Source organism: Bidens hawaiensis, unplaced genomic scaffold, assembly GCF_021521415.1.
Source record: "Bidens hawaiensis isolate Kalapana, Puna unplaced genomic scaffold, B.hawaiensis_p1.1 tig00045266_1, whole genome shotgun sequence".
NCBI classification, from domain to species: Eukaryota; Viridiplantae; Streptophyta; class Magnoliopsida; order Asterales; family Asteraceae; genus Bidens; species Bidens hawaiensis.
In genome coordinates, this window is record NW_027498034.1 from 56,029 (window position 1) to 77,159 (window position 21,131).

The 21,131-nt window shown below is 33.3% G+C and overlaps 1 protein-coding gene across 1 annotated transcript; it reads right to left on the reverse strand.

Annotated features, from left to right (window-relative positions):
• Positions 1 to 6,290: 6,290 nt before the first annotated feature.
• On the reverse strand, positions 6,291 to 12,705 carry LOC143595502 (DEAD-box ATP-dependent RNA helicase 20-like). The gene is made up of 10 exons (XM_077074496.1): positions 12,650 to 12,705; positions 11,368 to 11,612; positions 10,222 to 10,401; positions 9,455 to 9,616; positions 9,144 to 9,298; positions 7,984 to 8,076; positions 7,522 to 7,607; positions 7,198 to 7,424; positions 6,900 to 7,130; positions 6,291 to 6,448 (listed from the first exon to the last, which is right to left on the reverse strand). The coding sequence occupies exons 1-10, from the start codon at positions 12,703 to 12,705 to the stop codon at positions 6,387 to 6,389; spliced, it is 1,497 nt and encodes a 498-aa protein (XP_076930611.1). The 3' UTR covers positions 6,291 to 6,386.
• Between the last annotated feature and the right edge of the window lie 8,426 nt (positions 12,706 to 21,131).

The window sequence follows — 21,131 nt, forward strand, 5'->3', positions numbered from 1 at the left end:
AAGAATTTTGTTTGAACACGACAAGTAAATAATCAAATTTTCGGTTGGCATATCCAACCCGTTTAAAAAACGGGTGGTGTGTCGGTTGACCTGCTTAATTTTAATTAAACGGGCCATGTTTGGGTTGACCTGTTTAACCCGTTTAGTCAACCTACCAAAACATTTACAACTTGATTATTACCCATGAACCTGTTTAGCACGCTTAGATAAATGGCTTACAAGGGTCATGTTCGGGTTACATAATTTCAACATGTTTGGGTTAGGATTGATACTTTTCACACGAATAAAAATATGGGTCGTGTTCGGGTTAAGTATTAAAGTAACTTGTTTACAAAATCATCATAATGCCTGTAATGGGTCAAGTTATTAACAGGTAATATCATCTCAAATTCAAGTTATATTAACTTAAAAGTCAAAATATGCGATTTATTTACCAAAAAAATGAGGGTTTTACTGGCGGTGAAGATACAAAATGAGCATGTGAGAGAATAATAAGGAAATGGCATTACCTGAATCAGCCTCCGACTCCGAGAAGTGAAGAAGAAATCACTGATTAGATATTTCCATTGCGTTATATTTGGAAACAAAATAATACATTCAATTTAGTTAAAAAAAGTAAAGCATTGTTCTAGTCACTTCTGGTTTTTTTTTGTTTAATTATGTCACCCTAAGAGTCTCGTTTAGATTACTTAACTTTTAAGGGTTTTAAAACGAAAAAAAACAACTATTGTATTATTGTAAATGATATACTTATTGATAAAAAATAAAAAAATTTAGTTTTAGTTAATATGAGCATATCATATGTAATCGAAGCATTTGATATGAAGTTAAAAAAAAATATAGTATTAAAACACTCATTAAAAGTTACCCAACTAAGATATATTGAGAGTTAAATGATATAATTGAGACAAAAAGAAAAATGTAAGTAGCTTTATTGTAATAAATTTTGAGTTATGATTTTTGTTATTAATTTTTTATTATTTTTAGGGATTTTTTTTTTACCTACAAATTCTTCTTATTTGTGTCCCCTTTGTAGAATAACATGGCCCTCTTTATCATAACCTGACATTTATTATTATTCACACATAGGGTCAGCTCTGAGAATTCACACATATGGTGTTTATTACTCAATAGAATCTTTACAAAAGTCGCTCTAGTTTCAAGAGGTATAAACTATGAAGATGACACCTGTGTGTTATGTGGTTTGTTCCCAGAATTGTCGGAGCATTTATTTGGTTCATTGCCAAGCATCAAAATGGATTTGGTCTATAATTCATAGTTGGGTTAAGTTACTGGTTTCGTCAACTTTTGGTTCGATTAGAGAGGTATTGAACTTCTCAAATAATCACAAGAATGATAAAGAAGAAGGCCTAACAATCCAATCAATTTCACTTGTAACTTGCTGATTGATATGGAAAGCAAAGAATGACAAAATTTTTAAAAAGATGTCCGTTTCGATGGATAAGGTGGTCAATGAGATAAAGTCTACATCATTTCTTTGGGTGAAGCATAGAAGGCGGAAAGCAAACTTGGATTGGCAAGCTTGGTGCATGTTTAGTTTTATTAATTTTCCTTTGTAAGTCGATTGCTAGTGGGGGATCTTGTTTGTTGTTTTTTTTGCTTTCTTTTGTACTCTTTGGGGTTCCTGCGGCTTGTAGGTTGCTTCTTTTGTTCTCTTTTGAATTTGGCCTTTCAAAAAAAGTTGTGTACACAACGCTTGTTGTGTGAGAGAGAATGGAGAAAAATGTAGTGATTGCAAGGGGTTTTTGAAGCTTTTATCACCACATCACTTTTTGCAAAACTCCTCATTGCTAATTGCGACGCCACGTGTTGCACAATGCCTGTGTGTGAAGAGTTACCGCTACACATGGTCTAAGCCTGTAAGGCTTAACACGTGGACATTATATACATTGGGCCTAATAATTAAGTCCATAAAAGATTAACATAGACCTTCATTGGGCCGGCGAGTTAACATTAGGAAATTCAAGTAGTAATTACTAATTAGTGTTTAGTTGAGAATAATTATTTATATTAAATTTATTATTTAAAATTTTATAAGTATTTAATTTGTTTTTCCTTAGGGGTGGGCACACGGCCGTTTAGCCCTCTCAAATTCATGGTAAACAGACGTATAGCCAATGCCATAAAAATCAATCAAATCAATAAGTGTGGTTGATTAGTGAAATATCACAACTGATTGTATATATTTGTTTGATTAAATTGAAATGTAGTTTTTGAATATATTGTTATTTATTCACTGGTAATCAATAATCAACCTCAGGTTCTTGGTCGACTTTCTTGATTAATCTGTGATGCGCCTCCTTCTCGATCGCAAGTTCTTGGTCACTTGTTATGTTTATTGTATTAAGAAACTCACTCAAAACTTAACTACAATAATATATCATATACGGTTTATATAGCTAACTTAAAACGTATCATCCTATACCGGCACGCCAAGTTAGAATCTTTATCTTCTTTTAACTTGTGCCTTACACGCCAAGTTAACTTGCCTTATACTTTAAAGCATTAATTAGAAATTGCAAATACATTCATGTTCATTCATTGCGCAAAAAGTTGTGTTCATGTTCTTTCCATGAACTTCCCACCAGATGATTCACTAAACCTACGATTCGTTTACTGAACTATGTGATATGCAATGAACAACCTGCTTTCAAAGAGTAGCATGCATTTTAAACACAATGGTTAAACCATTACTGTTATATGATTCGATTCCTATTTTACCCCTGCAGAAGAAAAAGGTTATAAAAAATCTTATATCTTTTTTGCATGTGTCCATAAAATGTTTTGTAATATTATTGCAGCAAGCAAGCTGCTGTTACAATCGTCATGGATGGAGATGCCACCTCATAACAAGAAGTACTTGGGCAGCTCAGCAAGCCACTAAAGAGTATGTGGCCCGTGTTGATGTTAGCATAAAGCACAAGTTTTTATGCTGAGCGAGTTTTGGCCGGTGTTATGGAATAATTAGGAATGCAGGAGAGCTGTGAGCATTTTACCACTACATCACTTTTTTCCAAAACTCTAAAAAGCTAACTAGACACCACATGATGCGAAACGCATAGGATGCAGAGTTTTGACTACGCATGGTCTTAGGGACCCATATTTCAAATATAGCTCTTTTGTCAATTGCTAAGGGGATTAGAAGAACAACCAACTATGCTTTCAACCCGTCAAGTAGAGTATTCCAATCGCAAATCGGATCATTCACAGTTTCACACACGAGGTAACTGAATTCTATCAAATACAACACGTGATAATGTTTTTCTGTTTTTTTTTTCGAATTTTGGAATATAGTAATAAAAGCTAAAAAGAAGACTGCAGAAGAGAACATGTTAGGATTCAGAAATCAAATAGATATATAGAAATTAGGGTGATTGGCCTGATTCGAGATATATAGGCTAGATCTCCAAAACACAAATACGATTAGCTAGATTGTTAATAACTTGACATCTTAACAATGATGATAACCAGGAAATTAATACTAGTCACGCTACGGTTACTAGATAAAAACTGATCATAAACACTGCCCAATGCATTACGGAATTAAAGCTGTTGAAGCAAAGTTACATCTTCCAACAGAGGGGAAAGCTTTCTGCATTAATTCACAAATATATGAATAAACCATAGGCAGCCCAAATAGAATTATACACATTACTGAGTCAAATATATCATTTGGCTTGAAAAACTTACATCATACTCTTTGGTGCAGCATCCTCCTCTTTGTTATCTTTTTCACCACCTAACATATATTATTGTTATTATTATTTACAATGAAAGATACATACCATATATTATTATTGAGTGTCATATGATTTCGCATAACAAACTCCACTGTTGGTGCCAAAACAAACACAGCATTATCGATCATTCATTGGAAACTATGGAACTCAGCAATAAGAACGCACGCTCTTTAGTAGTTGAATTGCTCATGCATATCATATCACCATCATCTTTCATTTGTAACTTGCTTAATAGATACTCACACTAACTACTTTCAAGGACTAATTCCCATAACTTTTAGTTAGTTGATAAAAAGAAAGCATGTATTTGCAAACACAAAACAAAGTAGCTGTTTTTTTACTTCATGTCTTGTTTTCGTTTTCACTTGCTTCCCAACAAGCCGAGACACTTATCTCTTGTTCCCTCCCTCCCACCAGAGAGGGCATAGAGACTCGACACAAAGATAGATGCCATTACTAAATATTCAAAGATATCATTTGGAAAACTTACAACATCATATATATTTATATTTATATATATATATATATATATATATATATATATATATATATATATATATATATTGTAACCTAATAATACAAAGAACCCTATAATCGGTTGCACATATAAAAATACAAACCCTACCTTTCGTCTGCATGAAAGAAAGCGTGAAGTTAGATTTTGTGTAAATATATATATAGTTTTAAATTAATTAAAGTTTTAGTTTACCCCTCCTAAATCCATTTGCCTCACATTTTGATCCATAAGTTAACCGCCTTTGTTTCTTCTTTTTCCAAATTCTACAATATGTTATAAAGGTAAACTAAAGGCCCATGTTGAAAATGTATGTCCATAAAATGTTTTACACTGACCTACGATCAAATTAAATTCATGACGTCTTTTAATATATTTAATACTAGCTTTTGAACCCGTGTATTACACGGGATTTATCAAATGATAAAAATAAATAAGGTCTTATTTTAATTATGATTCTCACAATACTTATGAAGGTATTAAAGTTGTGTAGTTGATCAAACCGAATGTGTGAAAATGATATTTAACTCAATAATAAATAAAATCCACACTATGTTATAACCCAACTAACAAAATGGTTTTGACCCATGACCTATGGATAGCTAGAATGAATGAGATGGGAGATTAGAAATTAGGAGGAATGTAGGTTTGACACCTAAGTTTCAACATTTTCTTTTATTAGTATCGTAAGATTGTTATATGCTAGCTCATGTGAAAAGAATAGAGTATTTTACTAATTAATTTGGTTTGAATCTAAGCTATTTATTTAATTAAAATTGAAGTGGAATGAATAAAATTTTGAAAAGTATAAATTAGAATTAAAAAAGAAAAGCCATGGATCTTTTACTCGTTTTGTACCACCAAATTTTCTTATCCCGGTTGATAATCCATGTGTTGATGATTAGATATTATTATTATATATTATAAAAAGGAAATTTAGTGACCTAATAGTATGATTGGTCCACTTGGCCTCGTGTATTTGGTCAAGATTTTTTTTCCAAGTTATTTATTTATTTATTTTTGTTAAATTTGATAATTAAACGGTTATTCGTCTCAATTCACTGCAGCAACGTCCGAAAATGATAACACCAAGATTTATTGCCGCAACATTCGGGTTTTACTGATGCCCGGGTTTTACCGACCCTTTTGTTTTGGTTCTGATATCACTCGTTACCAAAACCGACCGAATTTGCATCAACTCACCGCCAAAATACCCAAGACCGATAACGCCTGAGTTTTACCGACTCGCCTCCGAAACGCTCAGAACCAAAAACACTCGGTTTTGCTCGAGTTTTACCGACCAACACCACCACATTGATTCATCTCAATTTTTATAATTTTTTTTGTTTTAATTTTGGTTTTCGTTCCGGTACAAGAACGTAATCAAAATCGATCGAATTCACGTCGACTTACCATCTCACGCTTAGATTTACCACAACTCGGGTTTTACCCAGCAACTCGCCAGGTAAACAACTAGTAGTTTATAAATGAAATCTTGATGATTGATAATATACATTTTAGATTTCAATATATGGGGAAAAAAGGAGCTTTGATTGGGTAACATTACTTTTTTAGATGTTACAGATTTCAAACTAATTTGATTTTTAAAATATAAGTTCAAAATGTTTTCTTGTAGATTTTTCATTTAGCGAGAAGTTTACCCAATTCAAATGTGTTGACTATGGATTCAGATCTCATAAATTAATGACCAAGGTCCGATATCATAGTTAGAGCATCACCAATGGGTCATTTTTTGAACCACCTGTCGCAAGACAAACACCGTCAGACGAACAATGATGGGGTTCATGCACGTTCTTGCAGTCCACCACTACACCAGGCATCTATCGGAGATGATCTTACGATAAAAAAAAACATCAACTTAAAGTCAACAAGAAGAAACAACTTAAAATCTTGATTACAAAGTTCGTCCATTAGCTGATGTTCAATATGTATTAAAAAGTTAAGTGATTCAATTTCAAGTCTGAAAAGAAGTGCAAGAAGATCAAGCTAAGCTGACGATTAAAAGACTAGCAGAGTTCAAACAACAATAAAAAAAATACCAATAGTACCTTCCCAATCGCACCTCAGAATGTGTGGATTGTTCTTGTTCGTCAGTTCCATGATCGACCACCACTGCTGTAACCCCGACCACGATCGCGAAAACCGCCATGTCCTACTCAACACATAAATAAAAAGATAAAACTAAGTTTCAGTGAGAAAACAAAGTAGCTTAGAAGCATCGACAACATTAATCACTACATATACAACATTGACACCATTACAGCTTAAGGTAGCGGGTCAAAAATGAGTAATACTTATTGTGGTCATAACAGTAACATCAAAGAGAGTGCAATAACTAAAACAGAAAAAGTGAAAGCACATTGGTATTTACGCAAAGTCACAAATAACCCTTGTTATAATGAAAAGCTTTAGGAGGTTTTGCGTGCGTTGTAAATAGAGACTAGATGATTTTCAACCCATTAACAATTTTAGCTAATTTCTATAAATTTAACCTATGTGACTATGTGAGACGTAAGAAGAAAATATAACCCAAATTAACAGTGTTATCTATACCCTGAGACATAAAAGGCTATAAAAATTAACAGAATATCCAGTCAACCAACCTGGAGGAGGAGGTGCACCACGACCCATTGCCGCTAGATCAGGGTTGACTTTTTGGCCTGCTTCTTGAATGATGGCAATAAGCTCTTTAGCAAACCTTGCATTTGCTGCTGTAAAAAAAGTGTATGCGGTCCCTTTTGCCCCTGCTCTTCCAGTTCGACCAATCCTATGAACGTAATCTTCAAGCGAACCCGGGAAATCATAATTTATCACATATTTCACATCCTTCACATCTGCAATTAATTTGTAAACATATCAACAATATAATAATTTAATTATAACTAAAAACATGTGACATACCTAACCCACGGGCTGCAACGTCCGTGGCGGTCATTATTGGGCTTTTACCAGATTTGAACTCGGATAAAACCCAATCTCTTTCTGCTTGACTTTTATCTCCATGAATAGACAAAGCAGGCCATCCATCCATTCTGAGCTGGCGGGTGATTTGGTCACAACCCTTTTTGGTATCCATAAATATTAAAATACGGCTACCATCCATGATATCATCCAACAGCTTCACCAATCTGAAAACAAAGCATAATCATTAGTTACAACCATGTGTATCTATAAAGTTGACTTATTAAGATTCTTAATCGATGCCAAAAGGAATGTTCCACTTACCTGTTATACTTCTGATTTTCGGTCACAATATCCACATGCTGGCGAATTGAATGGTTAGCTTTCAACTCAGAAGAACCAATTACCACCTGTATATATATTTCAAACACAAATATCTTAACAGTTAAACACCATAGGATGTTGTAAAAATACTTAAATATTTCAAACACCAATATGTAAACACCATAGGATGTTGTAAAAAATAAAAATACTTAAAATGTATTACATATGGCTGCAAAAATATATCACCTAAAATATTTCCTTCTAAAATAAACCAAAATAGGGTATTGCAAGAATTTGAATAAGTGGCATCTTTAACCATTTTTAAATCATGTGTCGTGCTTCATGTTTAGCTATGTTTTTACAGTTGTCCAGTTACCAGTTGAATACAACCCAATTTGATATTTCCATTATAACTAGGTTGAAACTGCGACATCTAGTAATTAGCATTTAAAAAAATCTTACTTTGTAAGGGTTATATAGTAACTGCCTTGCAAGTTGCTCAACTTCCTTTGGCCATGTGGCACTCCAGTACAAAGTTTGACGATCTGGCCGAATCTATCACAGAGGTGATGTGTCAAAATTTTATACACAATTATAAAACATCTCAGATATTAATTAACAAGATAACTTCACATGAGTGTTATTGACATGAGTATAACCAAAACCCTACCATTTTTTATTCAAGTTTAGACATGTTTTGACATCTATTCCCAATAGGATCATTTTTGGACCATGAAATTTAATAGATTAACATGCAACTTTGAGTAAAACAGAAGTTCTTTACTATAAAAAGAACATAATGAAACTGTATCTATATTATAGGTTTAACATTAGACTTGTAAACAAACCGAACAAACTCGAACGAGTGTGTTCGTGTTCGTTTGTTTAACTTTAATGTTTAACCGAACAAACGATCGAACGAGTGTGTTCTTGTTCAACTTGTTAAGACAATAAGTTTGTTTGTGTTCAATTATGTTTGTGTTGTTAAAAAAAAGAGTGTGCTAATGTTCGATTATGTATGTGTTTGTGTTGTTAAGAAAACGAGTGTGCTCATGTTTGTTTGTTAAGAAAATGAGTGTGTTCGTTCAATTATGTTCGTTTGTGAATTGTATAAATGAACGGTTCATGAATGTGAATGAACACATAGTTGAACATAGACGAATGAGCATAACCGAACGAACACCAATTAAAAGTACACGTAAACATCAATATGTTGGGCCTAAAAAGTTACAAAATAGACTAAATTGTAGCATGTGATATTTTGATTCATACAATTAAACTAAATTGTAACGGGGCTAAATATTTTAAATGAATATATAAGTGAATGAAAATGAAAGAACTTAACTATAAATGACTGCAAGGGAACGAGCATAAATGAATAAATGCAAATGAACGTTCACGAACATCAGTGAACGAACAAGACATGTTCATGTTCGTTCGATGTTTGGCTAACTAAACAAACAAATAAATTACTTTGTGGTCTCTCGTTTAATAAACGAAATTCCAGTCGAACAGTTCATCGAAAGTTCAGTTTGTTTACAGGCCTATTTGACATAGAAGGTTTCTTTTCATATATAAGTTATATTTTTCACAATACTTTCATAAGCATTAATATCCCAAACCTGTGAAATAATTTTCTTCATTTGAGGTTCAAAACCCATGTCTAGCATCCTATCGGCCTCATCCAACACAAGATAAGTAACCCTCCGTAAGTTTGTATGCAAAGACTCCATCATGTCAATTAACCTTCCAGGTGTAGCAATAACAATTTCAACACCTACCAAAACAATAATAATAATAATAATAATAATAATAAATTGATGGTAAAACATGTTTTTTATATAATAAAGGTAACTATGCTGGAAAGTGTTTTATGAGCATAAGCATTAGGATATACCCGATCAATAGTCATCTTGTGCTTATCACCACCTACCTTTCTGTAAATCACGAACTTGTGGGCCCTTTGGGACTCCGCCATATATGCAAGTACTTTTAATCTTTGAAGATGATCCAAATTTAGTTGCTTCTTGTTGTATTTGAACAGCAAGTTCACGAGTTGGTGCTAAAACTAGCACGATTGGTCCATCTCCAGGAGCTGCAAAAGGTCAAAACAAACAATTAGGCTTGTTTCGAACTGAACGAACAGAGCATGTTCATGTTCGTTTGTTTGACTTTAAGCGAACAGACAATTCAAAACGAACAATAAAAAAACGTGGTTTTCTTATTCGTGGTTGTTCGTTAAGAAAATGAACGTGTTCATGTTCGTTTTTGTCTGTCCGTTAACAATATAAACGAAGTTCACTAACGTAAACGAAAGAACATGCTAAAACCAATTACAAGTAAATGTGAAGAACGGCATGTTAGGCCGAAAAAGTTATCAAAACTAGACTGCTTTGTAAGGGGCCAAAAGAATTTTAATGAATACATTAACGAACATAAATGAACGAGCATAAACAAATGTTCACGAACATACATGAACGAAAGAGACATGTGTTAATGCTCATTTGTTTAACTAAATGAACAAAAAAATTAGTCATGCCCGTTCGTTTATTAAGTAAGCAAGCATAAGTGAACTTCCTGCCGAACGGTTCACTGAACGTTCGGTTTGTTTACAGGACAAAAAACAATATTACAATCATGTAATACCAATAAAGAGGATGATGAGAAAAACATAAATATAAGGATATAAAAAATGCATACATAAGATTGGTTGAGCATTAACATGCACAATAGCAGGCAATAAATACGCAAGTGTCTTTCCCGATCCTGTTTCAGCAATTCCAATGAGATCCCGGCCCTTTAAAGCCATTGGCCATCCTTGAGCTTGAATTGCAGTAGGCTCTGTGAAGCCTGCTTTCTCGATTTCTCGCATAACATAATCTGTAAAACACAAAAATTTATTAGAAATAGATATTGATCAATAAGTTACAAAGTTGAGAATCAAAAATGCTAGAAGCTAGCCATGTAAACGAACCGAACCTGTGTTCGTTCGTTTAACTTCAACCAAACAAATGATCAAACAAGGGCAATTGAACAAACTGGGTGTGTTGTTTATTTCCGTTTGCAAAACGAGCATAAACAAACATAACTGAACATAGATTAACGAACATAACTTATCGAACACCGACTGCAAGTAAACAAGAGCGTCAATATGTTGGCCTAAAAAGGTAATAAAACTAGATTAAACTGTAATGGGCCTTAAAGATTTAAATGAACTTAAACAAACAAACATAAAAGAACGTAAAAAAAGAACCTAAACAGATTTAAATAAACAAACGTAAACGAATGTTCATAAACATAAATGAGCAAACGAGGCATGCGTTCATGTCGTTCGTTTAACTAAATGAACAAACAGTTTTGTTCATGTTCTAATGTTCTTTCGTTTATTAAATAAACAAACTTCGCAAATTGTTCGGTCCATTTACAGGCCTACCTACTAAAAGCATTTTACTAGCATATGCAATGAACAGCCTATTTCCTAAAAACAACATTCATTTTAAACATAACCATTAACTCATTACTATTATATAATTCAAATTCCTTTTTTTACCCCGGCATATTCTATTACATAGAAAAAAAATGTTGAAAAGTTTAGCTTCTTGTCTGGGAAAGAGAGGAAATGAAAGCAAGTGAGAGAAAAAACAACTCAACGTGATTAAGAAAACATTAGACAATTACTCATACACCATGGGTCTATATTGCTGCACAAATCTTATTACATATGATCCTAATAAACTATTAGAAACCTCTGAAAGCTATACAAAATACTACAATGATTAGCAATTAATTCACAACCAATTTCATATGCCTATGTACAAAAGTAAAAAAGAACTTGCATGTTTTTACCTGGAAATCTAGCATCGCTGAAAGTTGTAACAGGTTTTGGAACATCACGACCTTCAACAGTAATTTCTTTTCGTTTCCTGTATTCTTCCACCTCACTCTCGGACATTTTTGCAACATTTGGTGATTCCACATAGAAGTTCTTCTCGAAAGGAGTCAATCCATCCAAATCCACCTTCTTTTGAGGCTCAGTATTTTCATTATCCCTCTTGCTAGATGAAGAATTATACCCACCAAACCCTGAATCACTAAAAAACACACAAATGCAAAGTTATTATTACAGTTAAGGGTGCAAACACCGAGCCTCTCGCAAGCTACTCAAGATCGGCTTGTGTAAAACTTGATCGAGCTGAGCTTAAACGAGCTCGAGCCTAAAAATAAGCTTGTTTAATAAGCAAGCCTGAGCTTTTCAACTATCGAGCTTGAGCCAGCTTGCGAGCCTAGACGAGTCTATTATTTATAAAGCTTTTGCTTAATATATAATTTTAATAATAAACTATTGTATATGAAGTTGTGAGAAAAATTACTAAATAATATATGTTATGTTATATATAAAATTATAATTGAAAAATATATACAAAAATAATTATAAATATATAAAAATCGAATAATAGATAGTAAATGAGCCAAGCTCAAGCTTGAAAAACTACTACTTATTAGACAATTAATATCGAGTCATATGAAAGGTTTATGTTATGTCATATGAAAGGTTATGTGTCCTCTGTATAAAGGACCCTCTTATGTAATCCACAAGACATAAAAAACAATTATAATACAAAACCTTCATAGTTGCCAAATTTAACTCTACTCACGAGCCAAGCTCGAGCTTTAGAAATAGAGCTCGAAACGAAACAATCTGAGCCGGGCTCAAGCCCTGTGTAAGTTAAACGATCCCGACGGCTCGTTTACATCCCCAGTTATCAGTTCACATTTCAAAATTGGAGTAACTGATTCAATAAGCGAGCCTGAGATCCAATTATCAAACTTGAGCCAGCTCGCATTATATATAAAGTTATAATTGAAAAATATATAAAAATTAATTAATAAGCAGTAAACGAGACGATCTCGAGCTTAGTGTAAGTTAAACGAGCCGATTCGGACTCAGCTCAGCTTGTTTACAGCAGTTGACAATTAAAAATTTGGAGTAACTATATTCAATTGATCGTAATTGGCTTGTCAATGATAAGGCCAATGTTTAATTTCCCCAAATTTGAAACCCTAAATACGCAGAATCAATGGAACATTATAAAAGGTGAAATAATAATACTAATAAGGTAGGGTTTACCTTTTCCGGTCACGGTATGAGCCGGGATCACCGGAACGGCTGTCGTAACGACTCATGATGTCGTATGTACTACTTCCCACGGAAATGGTATCAGTCTGCGGTGCGGTGCGGTGTGGTTCTTCGGTTAGTTGTCGGTATTCAGTTAGGTTTAGTTCAGTTAATAAGCAAACAAAACTCTGGGCTAAAAGTTTTTGCTTGAAAATGCATTTCGACCCATCCACTTAGCATGTCACGTTATATTTTAAATTAACCTACGGAAACATTTATTTCTTCTCATTTGGTTATTACCGTCCTTGTTTCAAACCATCACTTCACCATCCATCTCATTACCTACTTTTCTCTCCCTGGCGGATCTTTTAATGGGCCAAAGCGGGCCGCGGCCCCATCACGTTTTTTGTTCGTTAGTGTATTTTTCTCGAAAAATCAAAAATATATATGTATGTATTGAGTTCGGCTCATCTAAGTTATTTGAGTATGGCTCATCCATATTATTTGAGTCCAGGCTAACCTTAAATTTAAAAAAAAATAATAAAGTTTGTCGAAAGCCGATAAACGTAAAGATTAAAAAAAAGGCTAAGAAATAAAGCTCAATAAGACCAAACTCAAGCCCGAATAAATTTTAAACCAAAAAAATCGAACATTAAGCCTAAAACTAACCCTACCACTTGGTTGATGTTCGAACACACCAACAAACAGAGTAACCATTGGGCACTGGCTGCTGTGTGACTTACTGACTTGTGAGGTTCGACATATAAGTCGGAATAGAAGCTAAGAATGAGCAGGTGAATTGGTGAAATAGTTTGGGTATGAAATCGATTAATTGATTGATTGGGTGCTGCCGCTGTTTGTTGAGGCATGAGGTTCAGAACTGACTCATGTGGAGGTGAAATTGAGTACTCAAAAAAGTCAACGGAAGCAAGTAGAGTCCAGGTTCGGCAATTCGCATTTCACCATTTTGTATATATATATATATATTTCAATTTGGTATGTTAGGGTTTGAAATTTTTGTTTGACCCAACCCGAACTGGACTGCCGACCCGAAACTTAGAAGTAGAAAAAGAAATTTTAGGTCTCATGACTTTCAGCCTATCGATACTGGATGTTCAAAATCCGTCACTATTTTCACTCTATTTGATCTATAACAATTTATATCTTTTATAGCTAATAATTTTAAATTTCGTATATATTAAATAAATTAACTAATAAAAACACATAAAATAAAATAAAACAATTAGAAAAAAATTGCATCTTCAAATTAAATTTAAAACATATAATATTTTGTAAGAACTACACCTAAAATAAAAAAGTTAAAGAAAAGAGAATTTTAATTAAAAAAATCACATTGTGGGTGCCTTGCATTTATTGATAGGACCTTTGTAAATGCTAGGATGAGAGTTTGTGTTTACAAAGTGTTGCATCACTACATGCATGCCGTCTCCAATGGAGAGGGTGATAAGTTTAAAATTAGAAGTTAGTACCAATCTATATAGATGCAAAACCTCTCTAAAGATGCTCTAAGCCTTTTATTGTAACCTAGTTTGAAGCCCGTGTATTACACGATCAATTGATGAAAATTTTAAGTTTTAACCATTAAGTAAAATACAATCAACAAAAATGATCATATAATGTTAATAAAATTACAATTTACATTAAAAATAACATAAATTAATAACTAAGATTATACAAATATGTTGCAAATAAGTAAAACCTTCATTGTATACTACATTTGTGATTGTATTGGTCATTTGGTCGGTATACACTGTTTATCAAAAATCAAAATCTTTAGTCCATTTCTGCTTTTAACTCTGGATAAGATAACAAATAGGCCTGCTTATAACACTTCTGTGTCACAAATAAGATTCTTTAAGTGCATTCCAACCCTAATAAATGAAAACGTATCCATGAAACCAACAAAAAAAATATCCATGCACATAAAATATCATACCTTTTAATTAATTAATATGATGTCATTTGAGATCATATGCTAATAAATGAATCGGTTATGATTTACATTTAATAAAAATATTGAATTCATATATTGAAATGACTTAAAGAATTAGAACTATATATTGAAATAGGTTGAAAAAATGTGAGGATGGCTATGAGATTGACTAGTGACAAGAATATATAGTCTTTTATTAGAGACGACGGTGGGAATTAGTGTTTGTTATTCGGGTTGGTGTGTGTTATGAAAAGAAATTGACATAATAATAAAAGGATCCGGAAACTATTATTTGAACGGGTTGACCTGAAATAAAAACCATTTATTGAATATGAGTTAAAAAAAATGAGGAGTGATGAGGGCTTGACAAGTGGCACAATAAAATGGTCTTTTATTAGAGTAGTAAGATACATTAAATATATGAATATGAGATATAAAAGCTATAATAAATATACAAAAATATGAATGCTTTGATTCGGTAAGTTTCGGTTAACTAAGGGCACATAAAAAACAATAACCAATGTTTATTTAAATTGGTTAGCGATTAACTATTCGATTATTGCTCACCCCTGGCTTATGTCTACAACATCATATTAAATGTAAATTATGGAGAAAGAAATAATAATAATAATAATAATAATAATAATAATAATAATAATAGCATTTCGTGGAAATATTTGTATATGGTTCTTTGAAAAATAATGAGGGTCTTATACGTCATCTCGTATGATGAAAAGAAAATGGTTATATGGGTTGTTTGACTTAATATGTTGTGACATTATTTATTTGTTAGTTTAACGCATCATAAGACCCGTATGATTTTAGCAAACGCTCATATGGTCCATAATTCCATATGAAACAATATGGTATAAGTGATTTGTCACAACTCATAATAACAGACTATACATCATCCGTTACATGGCATGTATGGCCATAGGGCGATATGAGACTTAGTGGTATTTATATAGTGTGTCAGTAGGGTTTCTTTATCATCTTCTTATAAAAAAAAATGTTAATTATGCTATTGAGTAACCAGCTACGATATCACAATTAAAACATTATTTACAACTCTTTAGAAGGTTTATATACTCAGTCTTAACTATATTTGATTTGTTTTAGCACACATATTATCATTAATATTATTAAACTAGGTTAGATTTCTTGTTACACACGGACGGGAAATATATAAAACTTCATATATATATATATATATATATATATCAGCTACGATATCACAATTAAAACATTATTTACAACTCTTTAGAAGGTTTATATACTCAGTCTTAACTATATTTGATTTGTTTTAGCACACATATTATCATTAATATTATTAAACTAGGTTAGATTTCTTGTTACACACGGACGGGAAATATATAAAACTTCATATATATATATATATATATATATATATATATATATATATATATATATATAGTATCTTAGTATACAGATAGGCAACCTTTCACTATCCACATGAGACGCCGGTATATTTATTGCTCCGATAGGCATTCATTGTTCGGGCGTTCAATAATCATATGTGCAATCAATTATCAGTTTCCTGAATTTAGTTCATAGCGAACGTTACAAGTGATATTTGCCTACCTTTAATTACAATAAATTATCATTAGTTTTCTCTTAATCATCTACGGCTTTCAATTATTTTATCTATTTCGTATTATAGAGGTTTGATCAACTGAAGACCCCTTCAATTCTCCTGAGCATCCCAAACGATTATTTAACGCCAATTCAATTCTTATATATAGACGCTATGAAGAACATACTCATCGCAAACCAAAAATGAGCAATGGTGGTGATGATAATCATTGCAGGTTATGACTCATAATGTAAGGCCCCGAACCCCGGGATCCTCACAGTTGGTAATCATTCAAAACACTTGTAAAAATAATTAAACTTGAAAACAATTCTTTTCATTAAAATAAGCATCACAGAGTATAATTCGGTGGAAAATGTAAATAAGTAAATGAGTTCCCAAAACCCGGGAATTTTGCCCAAAATCAACATAATTATCTTTAAATAAAAACTTTTAAAAATAAATGTTTAATAATAAAATCTTCATTCACCGTATGCCCTTCACCGTCCAAGTAGCTTCGTGCACGTCCAAGCGATAAGGCATCCTCTTCCTAACCTGGAACTCAAACTAACATGCACACAAAGTCAGCTTAAGCTGAGTGAGTTCAAGTTTTAAATAAGTAACAAAAGTCTTAAATAATCATTCCAACGGTTTTAAAACGGTAAACGGAAATACATCGGTTAGGTCACCACATTCGATAAATAGTCATTCTTACGTATGAGCATCTCTATACGTGCATTCCTATATATATCAATATATATATATATAACATTCAATAATAACATTCAGGGCCGAGAAAACGTACAACCCAAACACGTAACATTCAGCGCATGCAAACACAAAGTAGGCATACGCAACATTCAGTAGTCGAGACGACTAAAAACATTCAGGGTCGAGCAAACGTACAACCCAAACACGTAACATTCGGCGCATGCAACACAAGGTAGGCATACGCAACATTCAGTAGTCGAGACGACTACAACATTCACCAAATATTGGCCATTCTAAATATATATAAATATAATACACATTCTATAACATTCCAAGGCCTACCAATACTAGCAAGCCTATGTAAAACCATTCAAAACATTTCATCAAGTAAGAAAAACACTTAGGTGTGCATGCTAGCCCAAAAGTAAAAAGAGTAAAAAGGGGCATCATGAACTCACCTGGAATCAATCGAACACCTGCAACGAGCTAGGAATCCCTAAGTGCACAATCATAAGCAAGGGTCTGTAAATTATACACAACACGTTACTAAACTACACCGTAAGAACACTCTTGCCTAATGGGCCGTTCAAGCCCAACGCTTTGGCCCAAGGCCCAACAACTTGGCCCAAGGATAATCAAATCGGGTCGAATGCGCGTGTAATAAACCTTAAAACGATTTGTTAAACGAATCAGCCCTGAATGGACCAAATTCCATTTTAAATATTTTCATTCATCAAGATTATGTCACCCGAGTTGATAGGGTTGACGGTTCCTTTTTACAACTCTTACTTTAACGTTTAAACGAAAATTCGCGCACCGCCGACTCGATTGACGAAGCACTAACCACAACAGCCCCGAGCATCAAAAAAATAATTTTTCCACAGCCCTTAAATGCCCCTAGGGCTGTACAAACTGATTCAGTCGGTCACCCGATCAATTAACGCATCAAACTCAACAATTTGCAATTCTACACCCGATAAACCCTAGTTTTCGAACTAAAATCGATTGACCGACCTAAACACCTCCAATGGCCATGAAATTATAATATGATGTACATGTCATACCTAGTGGGATTTTGATGCGAAAATCTCACTTTAAACAGCCCCGGAAAAGCTCAATTGGGCAGCCACCCGGTTAGCCTACAACAAGACGTTTTTCGATCAATACGCGCAATATAAGGATCAATTAACGTGTAAAAGACTTGGGGAATCGTAGTACATACCTTGAATTGAAGTTCTAAGGCATAGAATTGGCTGCAAAAAAGAAAATCGTGGGTCTTGGGTCACCCTCTACCTACCGATCGCAGAAAATGGTGGGGGCTAGGGTTAGGATATGTTATAACATAATATTTTACACTCTAATCCCTCCAGATTGAAGTGTAAGGCAAAATGGAAGGAAGAGTTAGGTTCTTTAACGTACCGGGATGACGTAAAGGCTTCCGAGAAACGTCGGTTAAGTCCCGAGAGTTATACATACTCTACAAGCTTTAATTCTGAAACCGGAGTTAACGGGCGTTACACATAATCACTTGGATTCCTTTTCTGTTTCAATTTTTATTTTTAATTTGGAATTGGTTTGATTCCAATTAGGGTTTTGGTCATTCTATGTGTATTTTGAAATTGTTGCCCGCTTAGGTTTTGATTGTTGGTTGTCATTCTTCTTTCTGTCTGCTGTAATTACATTGTTACGACGTTATCACTAAACTATACAATTTGGTAGAATTTGAGGGCTTCAAGCCATGGGGTTTGTTAGAATTGATGGTCATATCTTAAACGCCAACTGGTTGTATATTCCCTAAATTTAGTTATTTAGAGCTTGTTTAATAACTGTTTGGACTTGATTTTTGTTATTTTTTTTTTTTTAATTTTCCCACTTTATTTAAGTCGATACCTGTTTTAGTTTAAAATTGTTTAACCTTTTTTTTATCGATTTGCAAGTGCAGCGGCTAATGTCTGAATTAAATGAAATTCTGGCTCATGAAACTGTTGATGTGAGTGGCGTTTCTAAACAGCAATGTTTTTGGGTATGTCGTTGGTGGGACTAACATTGCATTTCTGGTAAGCACATCAAAATTTTAATTTTTATAATGTTTATATATGATCGTTGCAACTATTATGTTAAATTATTAACATGTAAAATAATCATATAAGTTTTGTTTGCTTGATAAAATAAAGGAAATCCTATATCACATGCACATGTTATGTTCAAACTGAATATTCTAGCTTGAATATGCAAGCGGTTAACTTTAATTTTCAAAACTTTATTTGAAACCATTAAAGGCCCTTCATTTTAGTTCTTCTTCAAATAAATTAAGAACAAACTACTTACGGTCATACCCTTGTCATATTAAAGCCTTGGCTCATAACGATTGGCTTTTGAGTAAGTTTTAGTTATAAATTTAAATTGTAGTTTCTTGTTATTAAAAGATGTTGGAGTTGGCTAATGTATCTTTAATGGTATGTAACCATGTTGACTTTTTTATGACTTTTCTATGTTTTGATTTGAGAGTCATGCTGCAAGAGATGCAGGGGCAGGGGCCTTTAGAGAAGCTAGAGACAAGTTGGCGAAGCTTGTTGAGGAATTAACATGGAGATTAGCCTTTGAAAAGCATTTGAGGGTAATGTTTTATGTGTCCAAAGAATAGCATGTTAATGTTAGTATAATTTTGATATTCTAAAAAGTTTTACGTTACTTAATGGCTGATCTTGAAGAAGCATAAAGGACAAGAAAACACAGTTTTGAATTATTATTAATGTTTTGATTTAAAATTTTTAAGTTTATCATATACAATATGATTACCAGTTTCATTTTTTGTCTGCGCGATTGTTATGATTAACTTGACTCATATTTTGGTTACCATACAATGCTAACTTCTAATTACATAATTGACGGATTTGTGGCTCATTATCGGTGTTGGTCCTCTACACGTTACCTGACGACCAACCGACACCAGATTGCGCATAATATGCGTCGTCCTCTGTTCCACATTACTTCAGTCATTTTACGGTTCGCTCGGTTAGTATAACATCCCAACTTTTACCGATATTAAGTGACTTATTTAATGCATTTTTTTGTCATGTTACCTGACCAACCGACACCAGATGGCACATAATATGCGTCGTCCTCTGTTCCACATTACATCAGTCATTTTACGGCTCACTCGGTTAGTATAACATCCAGACTTTTATCGATATTAAGTGACTTATTTTATGCATTTTTTTTGACGTAATACCATAAAAATAACATTACATTTAAGGGCTTAAATATTTTTTATCAGGTGATTGTTAGATGTATTGTGTTTATATGTTATTTTATTACAGGCAATTTATTGTATCAGCAGGCACATTTGTTCAGCAACAATAATTATTTGAAGAGGTGGATAAATGTTGGGACTTCTATTATGTATCAAAGTAGATATAGGTGAGAGTTGGGTTGACCTTACATTTTGGTTTTATGATTAATGGAGAAAGGTGTTTTGGTCAAACCGTAAACTAGAAAAGGGAATGATCTTTTTAAAAAGTTTGTATAAAATAGATTGTAATTCTGATCTGAATTATTGATTGTTCCTACAAGATGCTCCAATCTTTAAGCTCTTGTTTTCAAGTATTAACGTTTCCTGTGAAACCTATGTTTTTTTGTATTATATATAATTGATAACGGGTCAAGCAATATGGTTACAGTTTACAAATCCTTTTAACTTTATGCAATTTCACAGATTGAATAAAATGCTTCATTAGGAGCTCCACCTGAGATGGACCTGTAACTTATCTTTCAAGATGCCTGACCCTACAGCCTGAGTGTTGGGTTTTCTTGCAGGGGTATTTTAGGAATGCTCAACGCCTGATGTCAGATGAGCCTGAGTCTTAGACATTTAATAATGTAGGCCTTTATGCTAACTTTTATGATCTGCTTGCTTATTGTTGATGAAATTACATATTACATTAAGAGTTTCAAGATATCAGTTTAATAACATTTTTTATTAATAATAAGAGTCTATTTGTGTGATATATATTGTTGCTTGGCATTTAGTAATATAGGCACTGGTATGAGATCGTGTACTATCTTTTTATGTTAGTAATACTGACCCCGAACCTGCTTGTCCCGCTACTTATCCCACCACATCTAACAAGAATTAAATTGCTAAGCAACACTAAAAAGGTTGGCATAAATGAAGCACCCCAGGAGTCACCCCCTACACATCCCAAATTCTACTTTTATGACACCAAAATCAATTCAAC

Bases quoted from the DNA above. Each gene is read 5' to 3' on its own strand.
- LOC143595502 (XM_077074496.1), bottom strand. From the start codon at position 12,705: ATGAGTCGTTACGACAGCCGTTCCGGTGATCCCGGCTCATACCGTGAC. The intron at 10,402-11,367 runs GTAAAAACATGC...TGTGTTTTACAG, and splicing joins CAGCGATGCTAGATTTCCAG to ATTATGTTATGCGAGAAATC. The intron at 6,449-6,899 runs GTTGGTTGACTG...TGTGTTGAGTAG, and splicing joins TGGTGCACCTCCTCCTCCAG to GACATGGCGGTTTTCGCGAT.